This window comes from Balaenoptera acutorostrata, chromosome 6 (assembly GCF_949987535.1).
Source record: "Balaenoptera acutorostrata chromosome 6, mBalAcu1.1, whole genome shotgun sequence".
NCBI lineage: Eukaryota > Metazoa > Chordata > Mammalia > Artiodactyla > Balaenopteridae > Balaenoptera > Balaenoptera acutorostrata.
In genome coordinates this window covers 105,434,722-105,458,732 of record NC_080069.1, presented here as the reverse complement: position 1 = coordinate 105,458,732, position 24,011 = coordinate 105,434,722, and the positions used below count along the sequence as shown (strand labels likewise).

The 24,011-nt window shown below is 52.7% G+C and overlaps 1 protein-coding gene across 7 annotated transcripts in view; it reads right to left on the bottom strand.

Moving 5' to 3' along the window:
• The window catches only part of ZNF618 (zinc finger protein 618), a 180,128-nt gene that overhangs the window by 47,883 nt on the left and 108,234 nt on the right, over positions 1-24,011 (bottom strand). For all 7 annotated transcript variants that reach the window (XM_057549352.1, XM_057549356.1, XM_057549353.1 and 4 more), the window contains exons 3-5: positions 14,323-14,582; positions 1,633-1,710; positions 949-987 (exon numbers count right to left, since the gene is read on the bottom strand). In XM_057549352.1, the coding sequence (XP_057405335.1) occupies positions 949-987; positions 1,633-1,710; positions 14,323-14,582 (377 nt within the window). The remainder of the gene's footprint in view (positions 1-948; positions 988-1,632; positions 1,711-14,322; positions 14,583-24,011) is intronic.

Here is a 24,011-nt window from a genome sequence, read left to right as displayed (position 1 = left end):
ATTAGTTTCCCCTGTTCTTGTACTTTCTATACACAGATCTTAGGGGAAGCACTCTTTGTGCCGGGCTCCTTTGGCTAACGTTCTGTTTGTGGGTAACCCACGCTGCTGTGTGTAGCTGTCGGCCTTTCTCTCTCACTGCTGTACTGCAGTCCTTTGTGGGACACACCATGACTCACTTATCTGTTCAACTAGTGCTGGGCACTTGGGTGGCTTCCAGTTTGAAGCTGTTACGAATAGTGCTAAGAACACCCTAATTCACATCTTTGGATGGAAGTGCGCACATAACGCACCTGGGAGGGGAACTGCTGGGTTCCGGAGCTCAGGTTTGTCGTGCTGGCTGCCTACCAGCCCTGTGGGGTTTAGATCTGGAGGGAAGGCAAGCAGGGCCCGCAAGTAGCCAAGCAGAACAGTATCCCCAGATGCCCAGGCCCTGTACATGCCAAGTGCTGGGATACCGCACCCCAGGGTTTCGTGCCCATGGGTGGATGAGTCTCTGAAGTAGCATTTCCCAAACATCAGCTACAGAGCCCCCGACCCACAAGCGGGAGTCAAAAGAACAGAGGAAATGGTGTATACCCTGGACCCTTCTTGAGGATACATGTGCTTATTTTGCCAGTGAAGGGCCAGTGAAAAGTCTACAGCAAAGAAACATGTTCAACTTAGCAGAGCTCAAGGTTTCCCCAGGTTATCTGGCCAGAGAACCCTTGATTGACAGAATGCCTGTTAACTTCCCCCAGGATGCCTATGCCACAGGGCGCACTTTGGGAAAGGCTGCTCTGAGGTGCTGCGTCCAAAGCCAAAGCCTGCATCACAGCAAGAGGCCTCCCAGAAGCCGCCTGAGGTCGGGGTGATGGGCTGAGAGCATCACCCCTGGCTCTGGCTCTCCCTCCTCCTCCCACCCCTGGCCCTCTCAGCCCGCACAGTCCAAGAGGAGGGGAAAATACTCACTGCCTTGGGAGGCTCCCTCCCCCGAGGTGGCTTCTGTGTCTGTGAGAGAGAGAGAAGAAGGAGGTGAGCAGAGTGGACCAATGGAAGGGCCAGCACCAAAAGAGAGAGAAGCCGGGCAGGTGGAGGCCAGGAGAAGCCGCTACCGCATGCCCAGGGACGCTCTCCTCCCACTCAAGGTGCAGGCACAAAGCCTTCCCCATGTTCCCTGCTGTCTGTCGGGCCCTGAGCCGGTGCCCTTCCTCCCTGCCTGCCAGGGTCAGGCTCAGGGAGGGGCAGGCACCATCCCTCCTGTCCCCGTAGCTTCAGCATCCTCATCTTCAGAACGGAGACAGCGCCCTGCCCCACTCCCTGGGCTGTCATGAGCAGCACATGAGATGACACACGAGCACCTTCCCTGCAAGGACCGCTGACACTGAACAGCACTGAAGCACCTTGGGAGGAAGCGGGCCTGTGCGGGGCAGACAGGGGGCACTGGTGGCATATCCTGCTGCACCCCACCCCACCCCCATCCCTGGGTGCTCTCCCAAGTTAAGGAGGCCTCTCCTTTCCTCTTCGGGTCCCACTCCTACTGCAGAAAGAGCTCTGAGGGCCTCTGGGGTCACCCTGGAGGGGCCCAGGTGGAAAAACAGGCAGAGGATGGGGAGGTGCGGCCCCTCAGCTCTGCCCCAGGGACACGCCACTCACCTCGGTGTGCCCGTACGTGGGTCTGGAAACAGTTGTAATATTTGTACTTCTTGCCACAGATTCCACACTCGTAGGACCCTAGAAAACAGGAAAGGAAAGGACTGGTCAGCCAGCATCCAACGTGCGCAACCACGAGGCCCCAGGACCCCTGGTGATGCCTCCAGGTAATGGTAACTCTGTGCCCATGGGCTATCGCGTCTCCCACAAGCAAAGAGGCAGCAAGGACCAGCAAAGACAGCACTGAGCTGGAGGCTAGGAGGCTGGGGTCTATTTCAGGTTTTTGTCTCTATTTTCTGAGTGACCTTGGGCGAGTCACTTCCCGCCTCTGGGCCTCAGCTTCCAAATCTATAAGACAGAAAGGGTAACTTCTTAGGTAACTCACAGTTATTCCTTGAAAGGAAAAAGGAGATGAATGTAAAAGAATTTCAGGATAAGGAATAAATTGCATCCATGTAAGGAACTCATCACTTAGGTGCAACAGAATAATTTCTAGCTACTCCTCTCCCTGCCAGGATGGACAGAGGTTAAGAGGACAGGCTTTAAACCATATATCTGGGTTCTGCCACTTACCAGCAGCATGACCTTGGTAATTTCCTTAAACACACTAAGCCTCAGTCTGCTCATCTGTAAAATGGGGCTAAAAGTACCTACCTCATAGAGTTCGCCCCACGCCCCATCAGGAAGTGCCCAGCTCTACTACAGATGTGTCTGACAAGGAGAGGACCTCTCTTGTCTGTTGAGGTGCCGTCTTGATCCCTCAGACGTGCAGAGATCAACATGGTATGAATGTCTGACTCCAGCCCTCTGCCAGGCCCTTCTCCCAGAGGCAGGTAGACTGAAATGGCTGAGTTCCCAGCAGGCATTCCAGATAAGTCAAAGGCAGGGCCCACCCATGCACATCATAGGGCAAAGGCCCATGGCAGAAGGCAAGCAGAGCCCATGAGACCCAGCCTGGCAAGGGCCCCAGGAGTTGAAGGCCCTGCCCATCCCTCACACAGGCCTGCCACCACCTGGGCCCAGGCCGCATCCCTAACAGAACGACCTGGGAGCTTGCACACACACAGAGTCCCTGACCCCACTCCAGGCTAACAGTACCAGAATGGCTAGGGCCAGGGGCCTAGGAATCTGCCTTTTCCCAAAGCATTCACAGAGGATTCTGATGCCCAGCAACCAGGCGTGGGAACCACTGGTTTGAAGTCAGACAGGCCTGGGATGGAGTCTCAGCTCAACCATTTACTGGCCGGGCCTCAGTCTCCTTATCGGAAGATTGTGGATAACATAAGAGCATCTATGTGAAGACTGAACGAAGCATGAGTAGTACACTCCTACCACGAGCACGGACCGTCGGTGATTGGGAGTATCGTCAACTCCCACTGCCTGCGGTCTCCGACCTCGGGCCAGAGGCCCAGCTACTGGGTGTGAATTCCAAGTATCAGGTTAAGGCAGAAGAGCACTGGGCTCGGAGCCTGACCATGCGCTCAGCGCTGCCACCCCCTAGCTGTTTGATCGCAGGAACATTCCTTTTCCGGTCCGAGCCTCAGCTTCCTCACCTGTAAAACAGGACTATGATACCTGCGTCTCATAACCAAGATCAGGATGAATGAGCTAGAACCTGTGAGTCAGCGGGCCCCCAGGTGGCAGTGCCACTTTGCTACTGTGGGTCACTCAAGGGAACGCTGTCATCCAAACCAGCATGGAATTTAGCAGCCTGTTATTCAGTGGTTTTATATGTGTTACCCTTGTCTTACTGGGAAAAATATAAACACACAGAGGGCAAAGATCAGAGTGTATATTTCCCTGTCTTTAGTCCCGTGACTGGCACACAGCGGGGGCTCAGTAAATTCACGGCATCCTGTTGTTCTACTCATCTGTCACCGAGTAATAAAGACCTGGACTCCCTCCCTAGGCCTCCAACCCGCACTTCAACGGTTTCTGCTAATTCTCGTTCAACCGATCGGGAATTTATTGAGCATCTTCAACATGCCCGGCACCGAGGCCCCAACCATAAGCAAGACGCGATCGCTGCTCTCCGTCTGATGGGAAGCAGACAAGCCACCAGGCAAGAGGACGTGCAGAGTGGCTGTGCTACGACGGCCAAGTGCAGGACCTGGTGGGCACAGTGTGGGACCCTGACACGGCTGTAGCAAGAGGCCACAGTCAGGGGCCTTGAGCAGGAGAAGGGAAAGACGGGGGGAGGTGGAGGGGCAGGCAGCCCAGGGGAGGAAGGGGGAGTCTCTCCCCAAAGGACCGAGGCCACAGCCTGTGATGGGGAAGACTTGTTTAGACTTGACGCACTTCCGGATGAGGTCTCTAAGCCCCAGCTCTACCCCTCTCTGCCACAAGACCTGGGCCTCAGTTTCTCCAACTGCCCTTAATACCCAAGGTCTTTCCTCAAACCATACAGTAAGTGTAGGCTGATGGACAGAGCCTGCAGGCTGCGATGTCCCCGACTCACCCACCCAGTTGACACTGTTTATAAGCAGGCAAGTCCCACTGGCTTCTCCCTCAATCCACAGACAGCCAAGGGTACATGCAGCCTTGCTCACAGGCCTCAACCCATTCAGAGAATCACAGGGGCACAGTTCACCAGCCTCGGGCCCTCTCCTGGCCCCAGGGCAGAGCAGACACCTTGCTTGGCACACTGAGTCTCAGGACAGAGCCCTGTGTGTTGGCAGGAGGGACACCTGAGTTCAAGGCCCTGCCTGCCCCACACTCACCCGAAGACCCCAGGCTGCAGGTGCTCTGCCTGCAGAAGGGGCTGGATGGGCAGGGAGGCTGGTGCGTGGGGAGAGTGCAACAGAGTGGCAGCCCCACAGTGCAGCGGTGTCAGCAAGCCTGGGTTCAAATCCCGGCTCACCACATACCAGCCTGGGGCCCTGGACAAGTCATGGAAACACCCACACCTCAGGCTTCCTCTCTATAAAATGGACACAGTAAAATGCTACCCACCTCGTTGGCGGGGGGCGGGGAGGAGGGGTGGCGAGCAATAATATGAGCAGTAATACTGTGGCCACGAAGCACAGTTCGTAGTACAAAGCAAGCACTCAGTAAAGGAGAGCTGCTGTTACTGTCAGCTTTCCCCAAAGTGCTCTGGGACCCAACTTCCTGAATGCGTCCCAGGGAGAGGAGCCTGTGATCAAGCAAGGGGGAGGCGCGGCCCAACTGGGGAGGCACCATGCACGGGAGCTGCGCCCGCTGGGAGAGGTCCTGCAGTAAAGGAACCCAGCGGACTGTTAACCCCAGGTCTCCCAACAAATTTGGTCACGGAACTCCTTCCTCCCCTCGGCTTGTTTCAGAGCTGCACCCCACAGCAAGTGCTGCCGAAATGGTCCCGACATTCCTGACTTCTAGATTCCCACATGCTCTACCATCCCTCCAGCAGCACGTCTTCCAGGGTCCCGGGCAGGCTCAAGATTTGCTGACCGGTGGCAGTGATGGGTGGAAGAGGTGACCTCTGTGTCCCTGCAGAGGCTAGCAGGCCCTGTATACTCAGGGGTCTGCAGCTGACGGCTGCACTCAGCCACGCCCCCGCCCTCATGCTGGTCCCATCAGGTCCTCCTGCCCCTCAGCCATCATGTACCAGGTGCATATCTCAACGCTTGGTCCCTGAATACGGGCTTCGCACAGATTCACCGTGAGGGCGGCCTTCCGGCGCTTTTCCATCTGAACTAGCAAGAAATCAGAAAGAGCCCTTAAAGATGGGGCCCAGCGAGGAGGGCTCTGAGTCTAGGGCTGGCCAGTCTCCTGACCTCTCAGTGCCTCAGTCTCCCCATCCACACACGAGAGGGTTGGACAAGATCACGCTGTCCACTTTTTCACTAAAGAGCTTGTGCTGGCTAAGGGGCGGCCATACTTCCCCAAGGGAGGCTGGGGTGTGGCAGAACAGCAGCCGCAGGCCCAGATTCCCCTGCAGTTTTGTGTTTCCTCTGTCCTGATTCATAACATGGATGTAACATAAAGTTACCCATCATGTGGTTATAACCTAACATTTCTCCCTGTAATCCTCCCAGCAAAATGACCCTCCAGGGAGGATGTACCCCACGTGTGCTGTGGCCTTGTGTCCCCCTGGCCCACGGCCACCGTGTACCCCAGGTTGGTGCAGTGGGTGCTGGAGGGCCCTCACGGACGGAGACTCTCCTCTCAGAAGGTCCCCCTCCCTGCTGCCTGACTCCCTGCCCCGCCCGCTTCTTCACTCCACCGCGTTCCCAGGCTACCCTCCTGTCCTTTGTCTCCATCTCTCCCGGCCTACTAAGTGCAGGCGCTGCAACTCATTTCACTTGCGCCTCTCCAACGTCTCTGCACAGGTTGGCCTCTGACCCCAGTGCACCCCACTGCACCCCACTGCACGGTGCGGAAGCAGCAACTTGCCCACTTCACACAGCCAGCTAGTGGGAGCGGGCTCTGGACTCGGGGGCTTCTCCCGCATCGGCTCAGTTCATCTTCACAAATCCAGCACAGAAAGGCGATTATTATCCCCATTTTTCAGATGAGGGGGAACACATCGGGCCAGAGTTCACCTGATCTGTCCTGCTCCAGGGCCCATGGGTGTGACCACCACACAGTCAGCCCCTGGGAGGATGCCAAGAAAGGGCGCCTGCTAACGGCTACCAGTTACCGAGTACACCCAGGTCTCATTTCCATCCTCCATCTTCCCAGAAGTCCTCATGTGGTTGAGACAACTCAACAGCCACTTCAACCATGAACTTGAAAGTCCTAGGGGCCAGGTGGTCCAGGGCTGGGGCCACTCAGATAGTGGCTAGTGAGGAATTGGGCTCAAAGCTGGCCTTCAGGGATCCAGAGCCATCCTACTGCCACCATGCCAGGTTACCTCCGGATGCCAAGGAACCCCCTTCAGTCATGGGGCTCCTCCTAACACTGCAGGGCAGCAGAACCCCCTACCAGGTCTGGTACCGCCACAGGACCCCCAGAGCGCCCTATCAAGAGCCTTGGGAGTGACTGCCTGGGATGGCTGGCAGGACACGTCAGCATACAAGCACAAGCCTTTTCCTCTCCCCCATCCCGCTGTCACTAGTGACACAACAAGAATCCACAGGCACTGATGAAGAGCATCTGTCTAGCATTTTCTGTAACCACCTGGCAGAGAGCCTGGCTTAAGCTCCCTTCCAAGAGCACTGGACAAAGTGAGGCCAGGTGAGAGCAGGTGGGTGGAGTTCCTGAAGCCACTGGAGGGAGAAGTGGGAAGACGGAGGCAGAAGAGGAATGTGGGCAGCATGCCTGAACTCTATCACTGGCACCCAGCGAGTTCCAGATCAGCTCCACCACCTTTCATGATACACAAAATGCACCAAGGCAGAAATCCAGAGCAGGTGAAGGAGAGAAGAAAAACACAAGGTGGGGGGACAGACAGATGGCTCCTTACAACAGGCAGTCCCGTATTTAGCTCAGAGTCTCGGGAGCCGCTGTTCATACATCACGTGCTCAGGAGCACCCTGTCCCCTTGGTCCTAAGAAGCAGCAGAGCTGGCCCACGCATGGCCTGCTGGGGAACAGGGGGCCTGGAGAGGTAAGTCGTGGACAAGTAGGTTTCCTGAGGCTCCCTGGGGCTGGGACTCAGACCAAATGTCCTCGGGACCACGGTCTTCCAAGCAGAGTACAAATCCCCTGGGGATGTATGAGCACAGGGAATTTTAAGAGAATCAATTCCCAATGCATTTCTTCCTAAAACCAATGGGCCAGAGAACGTGGAGGGCAGGGAGGCCCCACTCAGCCGGTTCTCCTCACCGTCACCCTTCTCCACACAACAAACACAATGGTTCTTTCACCCACCCCTAATCCCGCCGTGGTGCTGTCCAAGGGGGATGAACACCTCAGGGCTCCAGGCAAAGAGATACTGTGTTGGACTCAGAAAGTGGGTGGATCTAATGACTGGGAATAATTTCTTTTGTAAATTGGGTGATTTCTAATTCTTTGCTTTCAACAAAATTGAAGAAGAATCTAATAGAGTTGTCAGCGAAGAGACCATTGAAAATAATATCTGACGATAGACCCCTGTGTGATTTTTGGCATACAACTTGGAAGGCGTTCAAAGAATTGAGTGACACTGATAAAACGAGACTGCATCCACCCCTGGCTCTTTATTTATGTGATCAAGCCTTCTAAGCACTTACACTTAAGAAAATGGAAAAAAAGGAATTAAATGAATGCTGAATCTTGTCTCGCTCAACAATAAGAAATATATTCACAGAAACATGAGCCAATTGAAGAAATAAAGCCTCATCCATTTCATTAAGAGGTGCATTTTCAATAATTTTTACCTTTATGTTTGCTATTTATCTAAATTTGTTTTTGACAAATTGTATGCTAATAGCAACTCCATCAGGGGGAACAAAAAGTTTTAAAATGTACAGCTTTATGATTCCAACATATTTTTTAGAAATTTCTATTTCAATTTACATACATCTTGTTGTGGGAGATGAGTGTGAAACAGTGATCAATAAAAGACTCTCAAGCATAAAAAATATATTACATTAGGATAAAATCCTGTGAGGGAAGCGGGCTGGAAATATGAGTTCAAGGAGAAAAAGGAAAGATGTAAAATTTCTGACTGTGAAAGATGAACCTGTTCATATGTTTTTTAAATGGATGATGGTGGGGGGGGCTTCCCTGGTGGCGCAGTGGTTGAGAGTCTGCCTGCCAATGCAGGGGACACGGGTTCGGGCCCTGGTCTGGGAGGATCCCACATGCCACGGAGCAGCTGGGCCCGTGAGCCACAACTACTGAGCCTGCGTGTCTGGACCCTGTGCTCCGCAACAAGAGAGGCCCGCGCACCGCGATGAAGAGTGGCCCCCGCTTGCCGCAACTAGAGAAAGCCCTTGCATAGCAACAAAGACCCAACACAGCCAAAAATAAATAAATAAATAAATAAATAATTTAAAAAAAAAAGCGGTGGGGTTTGGATTCCCTTGGATACACTTAAAAGAGTGGTTCAGTTTTATTTCCAAAATGCCACATTAAAAAAAAAATACAACACATCAGAAATTATATCCTTTGTAATTACTCAAAACTTTGAATGAAAACGTTAGACGCCAACTCAAAAATGTGAAAGAGAATATAGTTTCTCAAAATTCTTCTAGGAGACACTGAAGAAAAGAAGTTTGAAGCCATTGGCCTTTCAGCTTCCTATCATTCCAGAGGTAACCCCGGATGTGTCAACGTCCAAGGCTTTGGCTAATACCACCGGTATCTGTTTTCCATTTTTTGTCCCCCTCAAAACCACTTTCATACCTATTACTTCACTCTGACCTCAACAATCCTACTAGAAAAACAGGCAGACTTTATTACACCCACTGATCAATGAAGACAGTATGGCTCAGAGACGTTAAGGGACCCGTCCTGAGCCCCACAGCGGGGCAGACCCCGGGGCTTTTGGCTTACAGGCCAGGGGCCCTTTCCCATCTCCATGGGTTCCCTCCAATCAGGAACCCCATCCCACCCTGGACCACCAGATGGAGAGTCAGCAGCTGGGATAAGACGCACCTGAGAGGGAGGCCAGAACCCTCCTTTCTGAGTGGCTGCAGCAAACAGCTGAGTGTAGGTTCTGGCACGCTCAGGCCCAAAGCCCTGCCAACACCGATTGAAACAGGAAACTATCAGCTGGCACTACGAAGCGGGACCTGGCACCTTCGCTGCCTGGGTTTATAAGAGACCAAAACCCACGTGGCTGTGTCTGAATGGCTGTCTGCTCTTCTGTTGCTCCTTCCAGAGCTGTGGCCGAGCCCCCGACTCCTCTTTCCCTGCCCCTCCTCCCTGGGCAGCCCTGTGTGTGTGAAAACACCACCACCCCTGGTGCCCAAAGCTCGCTGCCTTGAAACATCCTTGCAGGATCCAGGCTCCCAGCTGACTGACTCTCCCTCCTGTACCTGGTCCAGTGACCCTCCTCTGCTTACCCATCTCCAGGACAGGAACTCACTCCCTCACAGGCCTGTATTCAGTTACCAAACACTTCCCATAATCACAGAGTCCTCCCTTTTATGAGCTGAAATCACCTCCTGGTGACTTTCCTGTATTGGCTGGGGCTACTTGGAATGTGTCTGCCTGGTCCCATCCCACCAAAATGCTCTAAGTTGTGAATACTTAGACTCCATCATCTCTTCTGCACCATTCCTCCAGGAAATGCTCCATGGGCTGGATGCTTTTTGGTGTAAACTCAGCTTGCCTTGTCTTCACCATCTAGGACAAGGCTGACGAGCAGGTTTCTACTTCAGATTTTTCAATTCTAGCTGACTGGCAGTGACTTCCTAGTATACTGTGTTGAGAAGGATTCTGAGGTACACTGTTGGGACAGTGTGCAGTGATCAGTTAGGGATGCCTTTCACTTCTGGTTTTATCCAACAAAGTTGTCACAGTCAGTATTGTCTCTGCTCTTCTTGCTAAAAAAGGAGAGAGATACCCTTTTCTCAGTCTCTCAAGACTGAGAGATACCCTTTTCAGCACAAAGAATTTCTGGGCAGCAGGAAAGTAGCAGCAACTACTGCAAGCTTGGCAGCCAGCCTCCTGCGCACTGATGCCCCTCTCGACTCTACTAGTCTGAGAAGCTGCCAAATGCCATCCATGTGTCCAGACCCAAGCTCCTCCACGGGAAGTGCCTCAGATAATGTTTGTGTCACTAGGAACACTGTTTGTCTGATGGCTGGTAAAGGGCCAGTGAGGACTTTGGGGTGGGAACAGGCGGATGGAGCTCAGAGAAAAGGCAAGCAGGACGTTCCCTCATGGCAAAGCACTGGGTGACCGAACAGGAACACTATTCTATTCAGCAACAGAGCCCGGCCACAGTCCTGCGCACCCCTGCCAAGTGCCCTGGGAACATGTTCACTGCACAGCGCCCAGCCACCAGGGCAGAGAAGCACACTGTGGCACAAGCTCATTTAAAGGGATGGCTCTAACTAGCATTCTGTCCCGGCCAGATCCCTGGGAATGCTTTCCTTCCTTGTTTTTTACTTCCAGGAGCAGGTGGGAGGCGGGTGCTGTGAGGTGGAGTGGCAAATCTCTTCCATTTCCCAGGCCTTTGTTTGCCCCTCTATAAAATAAGGGGGTCTGAGTGCCACATCTATAGCATGTGGAGCTCCTCTGCCCACTTCCACATCCATGACAGACGTCAATAATCAATCATGCCACCCTTTAGAATCTTCAACACAGAACTCCTAATAGCCAGCAGCAATTGCTCGGACGTGGCCCATAAGATATTATCTACTTGCCTTTTTGAGATGAGATGAGTTCAAAATGTTCAATTCTAACATTGATTTTTTGTTTTAAAATTGCCTTTCTTTCCTGCTACTAAAAGGCCAAGCCAGAGTCCTCTGAGCCTGACCCTTGGCAGAGGAAACTACACCCTCAAGGCAGAAGGTCTGCCTTGATGGATGTGAGACAAGCCATGATGACCAGCAGGGAGTGCCCTGGCCCTGCTTTGGTACCGGCTCCAAAATGGCGGCTCCACTTCTAACTGTGGTTTTTTACATCTTTTCCACAAAAGTCTTCCAAAAGCAGGTTACTCAGAAATTTCATAACATCCTCAACGTCCCTGGATTCTAGGGGGGCAGTACTAGAAGAAGCTCAGGGGAGAAAACCGAGAACCAACTAGAAACCATGTCTTCTGAGACCTCACCCAGTGCCACCTTTCTTCTCTATCCTGCTTCTTCTCTACATCACACTGGCTTATTCCTCAGACCTGGGAAAATAGCAGAAACTATTACTACTCTTTCCTCTTGAAGAGGTACTTTATACTATCAATACTAGTATTACTGCTAATAACAGCGAATTATTTACTAAGTACAATGTTGAGTACTCTATACACATTATTATCCTATTGAATAACCCCATGAATTTGCAATTGTGAGAACTGAGGCACAGAGAGGTCAAGCAGTTTGCCCAAGGTGCAACAGCCATTAAGTCAGGGAGCCTGGATCCACTCCCAGCCTGAGGAGCTGAGCTCATTCTCCTTGCACAACACTGTCCCCTTCAGTTCCCACACCTATGAGGTGGCCAGGACAGGGAGCATGTCTCCTTTAACAGAAGAGGACACTAAGGCACAGCAAGGCCAAGGAACCTATTGCTGAGTAGCAGCTGAGCTGGAAACCAGAGTCTGTGGCTGGCATGAGGCCCTGGGGCCTCTCACTGTGCAGGGAGCTGGCCCAGGGAGGACTCCCAGCATTTCCAGAGTATGGCCCCTCCAGGCTTTCCCCACTGAATCCTGACTGCTGGCCCCGCCTCAAGGTTCAGATTCAACTACCCTTCACTGGGCATCTCCCAGTGAAGGGCATAAATAACTCCTGGGTCCAGTGAGTCTTAAAGTGAGCAAGGGCAGGTCCGCTCCTCAGTTAACTAACACATCCATGAGTGGCTAACACAGTCCTAGGCCTTGGGGAGTGAACACTGGTGGAGGGAGGTCAGACGCAGGGCCCAGAAAAGACTCTTCTTTCATTTGACACTGGGCTAAGTCACTCATGCTCTTCAGCAAATTCTTCTGGTTCATCCCCCCTTCTGTCACATGGGAGATGGCATTTCCCCACCTCCCTGAGGTTGGGCGGGGCCACCTGACTAACCTGGCCACCTGACTAACCTGGCCAGTGACTGTGAAGGGAATTAACACATCTCACTTGTGGATTGCAGCTGGCACATGAGTCCCTCCAGAGCTGTCTTTCCCTCTGTCACTTGGCTGGCAGCATTCCAGACAATGGCTGCTTTAAGCCTGGGTCCAGAACAGAGCAGAGCCCCCAGCTGGCCCACAATGGACATGTAGTGGGACTAAGAAATAAATGAACCTTTGTGGTTCTGAGCTACCAAGATCTCATTACTTTTTAGGGTCTTTTGTTACTGTGGCATAACCTAGCCCCATTCTGACAGCTATAGCACCAATGACAACACTGCTTCCTAGAAACTAGTACCTTGCTAGGAATTGTGTGGTGGGAGTAAGGAGCACAGACACAGATCAGACAGGTCCTGGAGCTCTAATCTCCAGGAGCTGCCCATCTTGTGGCAGAGGCAGGTGCTGACAGGGCCCCTCTAATCTCAAGTGGATAATGGGAAGTGCCCCCTGAGGGGCAGGGCAGAAACAGACCACTTCTGACCAGAAGAAATCAAGGAAGGCTTCTGGGAGGAGGGGGCACTGGAGCTACTCTTGTAAACTGGGTTGGATTTTGGCAAAGGCATTCCAGGGAGAGAGAACAGCAGGAGCAAAGGGTAGGAGATGTTGCAGAAGAGCAGACTGTGCTGGAATGAAAGGACCGGGAAGAAAGAAAGAAGAAAGGGGGCTATGGGGCTCAGGTTATGGAGGACCTTGATGCTATGGCCTTGACCTTAGATACAGTGGGGAGTGACATGGTCAGTGTTTCATTTTTGTCAAGGCCCTTGGCAGCCAGAGTAGATGGCAGGTGAGGGCAGAAAGACACAGAGGCATGGCTGTTAGCAGGACACCACAGTGACCCAGGTGGAGTGATGGTGGCCACAACCAGCCCAGGAACAGCTGGGAAAGGGAACTTGAGGCTGATCCCCAGCGGTTGGGAAGAAAAGGCAAGAGGTCTCGAGTCTAAACTTGGGGAAACAGACAGAGGGTAGCCTCCCCTGCCTGCCACACATGGGATGGGAGCCTGGAAGTCAGGAGGAGGTGGGCAGAGCTGCCCCAGGAGGGACAAGTAGAGGGGAGTGAGGTGGCCTCCTGAGCACAGGAATGCAGAGGAGGGCACAGATGGAAACAGAGACCTGGGAACAGACTAGGCAAGGTCTCCGTGCCAGGCTGAGGCATGTGGACTGTATTTTACAGACCGGGGTTGCAAACTGGCCGCCCATGGAATGACTCTGACCCACAGATATGTTTTGTTTGGCAGATTTAAAAAGTCAAATTAGTCACCAACGTTTAAAGCCAAAAGAATTTACATTAAAATTCTCATTTCTGGCATGTGTTCTGTCCAGAGATCTGGCCACGCTGAGCCCGTCTCCCCACCTAGTTGCCGTACGTGAGGCGTGGGCTCTCCAGCTGGACCCAGGCCCTACCACCTACCACCTGCCTGTCTGGCTCATCTCCACGATGCTAAATAAACGTATCTTTCGGGCTTTGTGGGCATTTGCGTTTGCAAACTGGCAGGAGTGCAGGCAGCCCCGAAGGGGTATCCCCTGGCTCACGCTGTAATGTAGCGGGGAGAGATGGTTTCTAAGAAGCTCGTTTCTACTGAGCTCCTCTGAGCCTGGCCCAGTCCAGAAGAGGCGGGAGAAGGTGCCAGACTGCCACCCATCTGATCCTGACTGGACAACTGGTCTGAGAAGGACCCACACTGAAAGCTGCCCCCGGAGGCCCCCGGGGAAGCCCAGGAGGAAGAAATGCAGATGGGCATTTAGGACACTGAGTGATACAAGCTGTGCTGGACCCATCTGGGGCGTGGGAGCCCCATGGTGTGAGAGATTCGCCGGGCCTGCAGAAAGTTCCAGGCATTTGACTTGAGCAAAGTCTTAAAAGGACAGGCAGGGTTTTGCCACGTCAGGTGGGAAGACAAGAGCTTCAGAGCACAGCTGAGCAGGCAAAGGCAAGGGTCAGGAGCTGAGGCCCTTCCCTGAGGGCAGCCACAGAAGGCTCTCTAAGCCGGGGAGGGACCTCCCCTGGGGATCCCAGGCCTCCCTCCCTAGCACTCCGGCTCCACGTTCCCACCCTGGCCCCAGCCCGACCCTGCGGACGGGCGCTCACCCAGGGTCTGCTGGTTGCGGACACCGCCAATCACCACGCAGATCTCGGCAGGCACGTCGCCGGTCCCATCCTTGCTCACCCCCTTCTTCTCCTCCTTGGCCTCGCCCTGCCAGATCACCTCCTGGATGTAATCATCGGGCAGCTCCGTCTTGACCTTCACCTCTGTCATCGTTCCCTGCTCGGCGCTCAGCGAGGCCTCGGCCGGCACAGGCTCTGGCCCCTCCACCTTGGTGCTCTTCTGGCTGCGCTTCAAGCGCTCCCTGGGAAAGAAGATAGTCTGCTCAGTGTGGACCCCAGACTCACCCCAGACCTACCTGGGAGCGCCCCAGCCAAGGGGGTTGCAAAATTTTTAGCTATAGACCCACCTCTCACGTGACCCTCACCTTAAAGCACAGGTCCCCACCGCTGCCCCTGAGGGTCCTCCAGGGAACCCTGGGGCTCCAAGGAACACAGTTTGAAAATCACTGGACTAGGATGGCTCAAACTGCACCCATTTTGCAGATGGAAAAGCTGGGGTCTAAATGTGACCAGTAACTCTTGCAACTGGAGTTACAAGAGACCTGCAAGAAAAGCTCTGGCTGGTTGAAATCAGTTCTTCTCAAGCTTCAGTGTGACCATAAATCAGCTGAGAATCTTGGTAAAATGCAGATTTGGTCCAGCAGGTCTGGGGCTTGGCCTGAGATTCTGCATTTCTAACAAAGCGCCCAGTGGAGGCAGGTGCTGCTAGTCCTCAATGGCACTTTGAGCAGCAGGGGTTTCAGTGGCTTGATGTATGCAGAGCGCGTGGTGCCCTTCCCTTTGCTCCTTGGCGGAAGGGCTGCAGAGCTCACCCTGCTTTACAGTAGGGAACATACAGGCCAAAAGGCTCACTGAGGGGGAGGCCACGGAGCCAACGCTTGGCCCCCCACAGTCTGGCCTCTAGGTGGCTCTTCAAATAGGAGAAAACATCCTCAAGTTAACATGCTCAATATTGAGGGTGGGCCCTGAGGCCTAGAGCAGGGCTGCGACCTGCCCAGGGCCACACACAAGATTGGTGGCAGGCCGAGGCACGAAGCCAGGTCCCGGCCATCCACTCCTGAACTGTTCTCCTTTCAGTGAGACTCTCTGTGTTATAAGGGCCCCCTCATCCTTCTGGCAGTGGTGGGGAAGCTGAGGCATGCACAAGCTGGGGAATCAGGTCATGTTCCAGGCCTGGCGATGCTGCCCTGGCCATGTCCAGCCCTCTCCAGTGCTCCAGAGAAGCAGCTGGACTGTGAACTTCAAGGCCCAGGCTCAGGCATGCTCAGGCAAGGCCGGCTAGCATACCAACTGGAGCTTAGCGGAGGTGCCCGGGCTGGGAGGCAGAACCCGGGATCTCATCCTGGATCAGCAGTGGGCTTGCTCTGTGACTCTGGACAAGACCCTTCCCCTCTCTGGGCTTCCAGCTCTATCTACCACAAGAACATGGGTTTTATCATGTCCACTGTCCCGCCCAGCTCTCAACTTTCTCCCAGGTTGGGGAACTGAGCAGAGAGAGAGAAGGAAGGCTCCAGCTGATGACGAGGGGGCAGAGAAAGGCCACTGGGGTGCTCCTATGAACTGCAGTGTGTCTCCCCACCCCCGCTTCACGTGGTGAACTCCTAATCCCCAACGTGACTGTATCTGGAGATAGGGCCTTCAGGACGTAATTAAGATTAAATACGATCAGAACAGTAGGGCCCTTATCTGATAGGACTGTGGCCTTAGAAGAAGGAGGGAGATCTCTTTCCCGCTATTTCTCTACCATGTGAGGACACAGAGAAAAGGCCGTCTGCAAACCACGAAGAGGGAGCAGAGGCTGCCTGATGGCCTGGCGGGAAGGAGATGCGAGGAACTGAGATGGAAAGAGCACTGGGTTGTGAATCTGGATCATCCCAGAGCCAAATCTCAGAACTGGCACTCTCTCAAGTTGTGGGTTCCTGCAAAAGGGACTTCACCCCCGAGCCTCAGTCTTCACACCCATACGATGGGGATAAACACGGCACCTACCCCACAGCACTGTGATGCAGACACAAGGCAATGTCTGCAAGGGACCTAGAACGGTGGCCCCAGTGGAGATGTTCTGGGGTACCTATCGTCTATATGGGGGGCAGGGGAAAGAAGTGTGCAGGGAACGAGAGAACGCAGGGGAAGAGTCTTACACTCGTAGATTTTAGTGCAGGGGCTGGGGAAGTAAATCAGTGGGGTTTAAAGCACAGCACTGTCATGCCAGCGTGGAACCCTGAGTGGGCCCTGACCCTCTCTGAGCCTGTTTCCTCACCAGTGAGGCAGGGAGCCCCACACTAACTCAAAGGGCCTCGTGAGGACCAACTGCAAAAATGTACAACCAGGACACTGTCTAGAGTGACTCCTAGAGTGGAGAGGCTAGTGCTGAGGGAAACTGGTGATCAAAGTTGCTGAGATCCCTATTCCCTAGCTGAGACCACGTGGGTGCTACAACTGGCCAGTCCTGCCCACCCTGAGGCACGCTGAGCACAGAGATAGAACTCAGGGACCCTGTCCGACCCTCCATGCCAGCCTGGCAAGAACACGACCCACGGGCCCTAGGGGCTGCTGGACAGGCAGGCAGCTGAGGACTCTCCCTGGCTTGGCCCTGGCTGGTCCCGACCCCGGCTGCACAAGGGGCTAAGCCCCAAGTTCAGGGCAGATGGGTTTCCCAGGGCCCGCAGAGAGGCCCACCAGAGTGGAGGTGTCCCACCTGTCAGTGTTCCCCACAGCGGACGTCACAGGATGGGAAGGACACAGAACAGCTCCCTGCCCAGAACGTCCTCCCTCCGGGGCCTGTGAGCGCTTGACCATCCTGTCTTAACAGACCTAGTGTCCCTTCCTGCCCTCAAGGGCCTCATTAGCATCTGCCATCCTGGTGGGAGGGAGGAGGTGTTGGGAGTCTGACAGGTTGGGTGTCCACAAACCCCGCAACCTCCAGACAGAGATTCCCCTCTCCGAGTCTCAGTTTCCTTGTCTGCTAAAGTCTCAGTTTCCTTGTCTGTGATCCTTGCCAGCGCGGGGCAGGAGGTGAGCCAGAAAGCCGTACAGAGTGGATCTCCTTGGACGGCAGCTGCCGTTATGATGACACTGGTCCATGATGACATCCCTGCCTCTGGGAAGCCTTCCCTGCTTGCTCGAGATGGCGTTAGACCCCGTCTCTGAATGCCCCGTCTGCCTTGCACAGGTGACTCTCACACAGGTGACTCTTACACCCTCTTGCCCACAAGCACAACAGCACACAACCATCCACTCTCTTACAGGTGACACCCCTGAGCCCTCGCTGCACTGAGGAACACAGGGGACTTCTCTTCCCCCAGCTTCACACTTTAGATTTACAAGCCCAAATGTTGCTTTTCTCGGATGCTTTACATTTAATTAGGCATCCTAATAACAATGGAATTGCAGAAGTACTTATATCACTGTGAATTAGTGGTGCAGCTCCTTCTAACTTCTTTAAAAAAATATTTTTTCATGTATCATTTTTTAAAATAGAGCTCATTATTTTAATTATATCCATTTAAATGTACAGTGGAGCCCATGGATATTCTCAGCACGAATCATTAGGTATATTAGTGAAAAAGCACTTGGAATCTATCTACATGCTGACACTTCATAATCTATTCTATTTGTGTCACTGTAAAATAGATTTATATATAGATAACTACAAAATAGTTGCTCAAGATATGCTATGAATTTTATATTTAACCCAAGTCACGCTTCAACATAAAATCCAATGTCAGGCACTAAAAGGATATTTCTCAGTAAGTACATGAGGTCTGTGGTCACTGGTTACTGCTCATCCCAGAATGCCAGGAGAGAAGCCAGACCAACTGGGTCCCTGCCCAAGGAATTCCCTAACAGCCCTGGCCTTTCACTAAGGCAGTGGTTCTCAAAGTGTTTTCCTTAAAGGCCTAGGGGTTCCAGAGCAAAGGCCCAGAAGTACCCATGAGGCCTGAATAACAGGGTGGTGGTGACTAGACCTCCAAGAACCCCTACTTTCTCCGTCTTTGATACCTACAGCTTTGCTTTTTGTGGGTGGTAAATGGCAGCTCCCCTGAAAGACAGGCCTATGACCTGATCCCCAGAACCTGTGAATGCAAACTCATTTGAAAAAAGGCTCTTTGTAGATGTAATTCATTTAAGGATCTTGAGATGAGATCATTCTAGATTATCTGGGTGGGCCCTGTATGCAATGACAAGTGTCCTCATAAGAGACATGTGGGAGATTTACAGACAGAAGAGGGGACAGTACAGAGAAGAGGAGGCAGCATGACCACAGATGAGGAGCCATGCGGCTCTACAAGCCAAGGAATGCTGCAGCCACCCAAAGCTGAAGAGGCAAAGAGCAGATCTCCCCAGAGCCTCCAAGACCTTGATTTCAGACTTCTGGCCTCCAGAACTGTGAGATCAAATTTCTTTTGCTTTAAGCTACCTAGTTTGTGGTAATTTGTTACACCAGCCACAGGAAACTAATACACTAGGCGTGACTAAATAGGAAGAAATACCTCCAAAGCAGTTAACTTTGCAAACCACTGACCTCCACCACCCCCAAAGTTTTCTTTTGCTTCGTTCTTACTCATCCCCGGGACTGAATCTGATATGGCCAGTCCAATGTGCCCGCAGAGCCTGCCTGGGGAAGTTTCAGAAACAAATATCTTCCTCTGGGTCTTACCAGATGGTTCGGTGCTTATACTCACCCCGTCACATCTGGCACTCACAAGCACCCTGTGGCCAGACGGGGAACCAGAACAGAGGACAGGGCCCGTGTCTGTTCTGTCCCCATCCACATCCAGCCCTAGCCTGGGCCCTGCGGCATGGTATGAACTCAATCAACACGGTGAATGAACGGCATGCCCAAGGGCGCAAGACTTCCAGCCATGAGCTTGTCTGAAAAACTCTTGCGACTCCTATCCTGGGGCCGTTCCCACTGAGCCCTGCAGCCCAAGACAACGCAACCAAACAACTTCTCAGTGGATTGGGGGATCAAAGACAAATTCCATTTCTGGCCATGTTGAAGGAAGAGTCCCAGTGATGCCCAGTGCCCGGGAGTCAGACAACGTTCTCTCTGAGTACAGTTTCTACATCATCCCATCGAAAATGCTAATGCTTCAAGTTCTACCAAGTCACAGTAGTAATGAGAAGTCCTCAGCACACTGGATTTTAGTCCCACCCTTGCTTGACTCGGTTTTCCCATCTGACGACAAGTGAGCTAGAGTTTGAGATGTCGACGGCTCTGGTGGAGGCCAGACCTCTACCCCGAAAGTGTGCATGTCTCCTTGCACAGGACGGGGAGCAGGGCATCTGTCTGTGCTCCGAGACTCAGCCTGAGGGCCACTCTACCTCCTCCAAAGGCCACTGCTTCTTTACTCTAGTACTTTAGCCACCTGAAACAATGTTAAGGTGGGGGGGGGGAAATCTCTAATCACATTGTGTAAGCAATGACTTGGTTAACTCCCTCTAGAATAAAACCTCATTAAAAGACTCCAAGCATTACGAATGAGGGTTAACTGCCCTCAAGGTGAGCTTAAATACACTCTTCATGAATGCACGGCTACATGGGGTGTTAAATGAATTAACACACATCCAGCCACGATTTCAGGGGCCGTGTTTACCCTGCTGCAGAGGCTGACCACTGACCTAGGCCTCCAGCTCTACCCAGCTGCCCACCTACCGATGACCTAAGTACAAATGATTATTATGCGTAGATGTTGGCAGGCTTCTCCTTGGCAATGCTTTCCAGGTCCAATGAGGTTTGTGCCTCTCCCATTCCACCAGGGCTGTTCTTTCCAAGGCCTCCTGGGACCTCCATTCTCCTAGATCCAACAGTCCCTTCTGGGTCCTCATTGAGTTCGTCCTCTATCAGCAGCCTCTAACGAGCTCCCCTCTCTCCTCCTCCAACTCTTTCCTCACTAAGCTCTGGGCCTGCCCGGTGGGCCTCCCACCTTCCAGCCACTCCCCCATCTTCTGCTGATTCCTCTTCACCAACCCAACCCTTATATGTCAACCTGCCCCAAGGATCAGTTCTAGAGCCTCTTCTATTTTTATCCATACTCACTTCCTACATGATCTCACCTAGATTCATGCTTTTAAATATTAACTATGTGATGATAAATCCCAAATCATATCTCCAACCTGGACCTCCCCCCCGAGCTCCAGACCCGCATGACAACTACCCGCTGGACACTTCCGCCTGGACGCCTAACACGCACCCATATTTACAGGTCCAGACTGAGCCGCGGCTACGCCCCTTCCCCCAAGTCAAGAAAACAATTCTTCTGACTCCAATCCCAGTGCTCTTCCCGCTAAACCCCACAGCCTGAGACACTGTCACGAGATAACGGCAGTCTTCTCCACTTCGGTTAGTATAATTCCACCCCTCCAGCTCCTCAGACCCAGACTCTGGGAATCATCCTTGTCTCTTCCCTCTCACTCTCTACGAAGCAATGTACCAGCAAATCCTATCAACCCCAGCTTCAAAATATGTCCAGAACCTGACCACTCCTTACCACCCCACGGCCACCACTCTCGTCCAAGCCGCCTTCCCCTCTCTCCTGTCTTGCTGTAGTATTCTCACAGCCCGTCTCCCTGGTCCTACCCTGGCCCAACGCCCCAGAACTGACGTTCGACACAGCAGCCAGAGCCATCCTATTCAGCTAGGCCAGCTCGTGTCTCTCCTCGGCTCAACACTCATTTAGGGGTCCGTGTCTCACTCGGCGCAGCCGCCAGAGTCCTCACCCCGACCCTCAGGGCTCTCTGTGACACGCCCCACGAGCCCGCGGACCACATCTGCTCACACCACCCCTCTCGCTCCCCCCTCGCTGGCCACACCAGCCTGCTCGCTGCCCCCTGAGCACGAGGGCAAGCTCCTGCCTCAGGCCTGAAGCGCTCTGCCCTCCTCCCCAGACGTCCCCACAGCGAGTTCTCCACTCCTCCAGGTCTCTACTCAAACATCCCAGTGCCGGCAGAGAGATCCGTGGCCGCCTCATCCAAAACGCCAGCCGTCTCAGCTGCACCCCAGCTTCAGCACTCCACACCCCCTCCCGGCTCCACGACTTCTGCTCAGCGTTTACCCTCCATTCATGAAACATGCTTGTTACTTCCCGTCCTCTTCACTGTCTCCCCAAGCAGAATGACAGCTACCGGAGGACGGGGACTTTGTCTCCTCGGTTCACTGTCACATGCCAGCACCTATGGCAGCGCCTGGCACGGGGGAGGTGATCAATAAGCACCTTTTCACTGAAGGAGCCAAGAATGAGCCCTGCAAAGGTCAATGCCATTGTGGCCTTCGAGGAGTCTCCCTCTACCCACCCCCCAAAAAGAACTGTCGATGGTTGAACTGCCTCAGCGGATACCCAGGACTGAAGGCAGCAATGTCCCACCCATCTGGCCCTCGGTACAACACGGGCTGAGGACGTTTCACCAGAGCCAACGTTCTGAATAGGTGAAGTTTATTCCTGAAGTGGCACAGTCTTCTCTCCATCCTTTCCAATGGAAATTTTCTTAAATGTAACGCACTCTTCCTACCTTCTAAATTGCCAAAATACAGCAGCCTTGGTAATGCTCTAACACCAACTCTTCTTTTCCTCCAGCTTTACTGAGATACTAGTGACATATAACATGTAAGTTCAAAGTGGACAAGGTGATGATCTGATAATACATAATGACCTCAACTCTTGAAGATGCAGGGTCACCATTATATCTTCCATTAGCAGACTCGGGGCCCTCAGGCAGGCATGGGGCGCTGACACCCTGTCTCAGGGTGACAACTGCCAGGGAGCCTGCAGCCTCCACCAGTGGCTCTGGGAATGCCCCCTCTGCTTCTAACAGGTCCCTGATCTGAATCTGCCTGCCAGTTCCATGTGGTTCTGGGAGACCTTCAGAGGTAAGGGCTCTACCCCACTGCTTTGTGTATCCCTGTGCCTAGCCCCTGGTTGATGTCAGCTAACGTCTGCTGAACGATACAAACAGAAAACGGCAGGTGCAAAAATGCCAGCATGCAGGGTGGAAGAGATGCCGGTGGCAATGATGCCAATAAGGGGGTGGGTGAGGACAGGGCAGCTGTGACATACCAAGTGGCTAGGACGGGCCAGCCACAGTGCTGCTTCAGGCCATATGCGTGCACTGTCTCCCTGCTCTTCACAATGCCTTACACAGCAGGCAGTTTTGCTCTACAGATAAGAAAACTGAGGACTGGAGAAACAGTGACTTGCTCATGGTCACACGGCTTTCTAGTGACAGAAGCAGGATTCAACCAGGTCTGCCTGACTCCGACCCCTGGGCTTTTCTAATCATTTGGATGATTTCTGTTTTTTTCTCAAGAGAAGAGAAAATAATAAAAACACTTGTTGAATGGATGAACAAATAAATGACTAAATGACAGGAAGCTCCAAGGGGTGGGGAACGTGTGTATTCCCTTGTCTCCTACAGTATCCTTAGTATCTTGACCGAACAGGCACATGCTAGATGCTAAAAACAGGAACACGGAAATGCAAGAAAACAAAGCAATTGGAGGGCTCCATCTCTGCCACAGAGAAAGGTGTTTGGGCTCCGTGTTCAGTGCTGACCTTCAACTCTCCTTGATGTGCCCTAGAAGGGATGCTGCGCTCACACCTGTCCTTTGGATGCAAAGAGTCCTGTTTTTAGCCACAAGGACAGAAAACACAATGGGGACAAAGGTCGCCGCTTTACCACTAGCCTGGAAAGGCCAAAAGAGAGAAACTACAGCAAAACCCCCGTTTCCACAAACCCCAGTAACAAGGCAGCTGTATTTACGATTCCACCCATGATTCAAATCTTCACGCCAACACCCATGCCTTAATAACTCTCAGAATGATCTACTTCTGGCATGTACCACTGATATATTTTAATAAATAGTCAAGTAGAAAAGATTACATTAATAGATTAAAACTAATAACCTATTAAACAACTCTTAACAGTCTAGAAATTCAAAATAACCTACAATGCATAAATATATCATTAGTTTGAGTTAATTCTTAGGCACCTAATTTTCTTCAGTGTATGGTGTCAGTCAGCCACAACGCTGGGTAATACTGCAGCTCAGAAAGACAGCATGAAGACTTAAATATTAAGAGTTTAATTCCCTGGTTAATTTAAACCTAAAATAGAGAAAAGCAGGAGTCTGGAGCAATGCTGTCAAGTCACAAACTCTGACATGTAGCAGGTAGGGCCCTCTGGGGAAAGCGGGGAGCTTCTTTCAAGGGTGCCATGGCACATGGAAGGTTGGCCCAGGTCAGCAGAATCACTGTTAATAGCATCTTAAACAGATGCACTGCCTTCGTTTTCCAGTGGGTCTGGCCTTGGTACAATACGTATCAGCTAGCAATGCGCACGGCTCTCTGAGGACCCACCTTGCCGCGGCTCTCCCTACACAACTTTGGGACCCTGCAGACTCAGGAATTCTCACCCACTTAGAATGCCCTTGACAGGCAGGTGGGGAAGGGGAGGCCACAGAGGAGCGCATGCCCACTGTCCTGCATCTTCCGGGGCACCCATGGTGGCCCACACAGACCCCAGAGAGCAGGTAACTCAACCACAGAGTGAGGCCATACCTAGGTTCTCTTGCTGGCCATATAAACAGAGGATAAATACACCCTTTCTGCCGTCAATGTTATTTCCTGCTGAGGCTGTGACTTGGCCTCGATCTCTGATGCCCAACTCCTCTG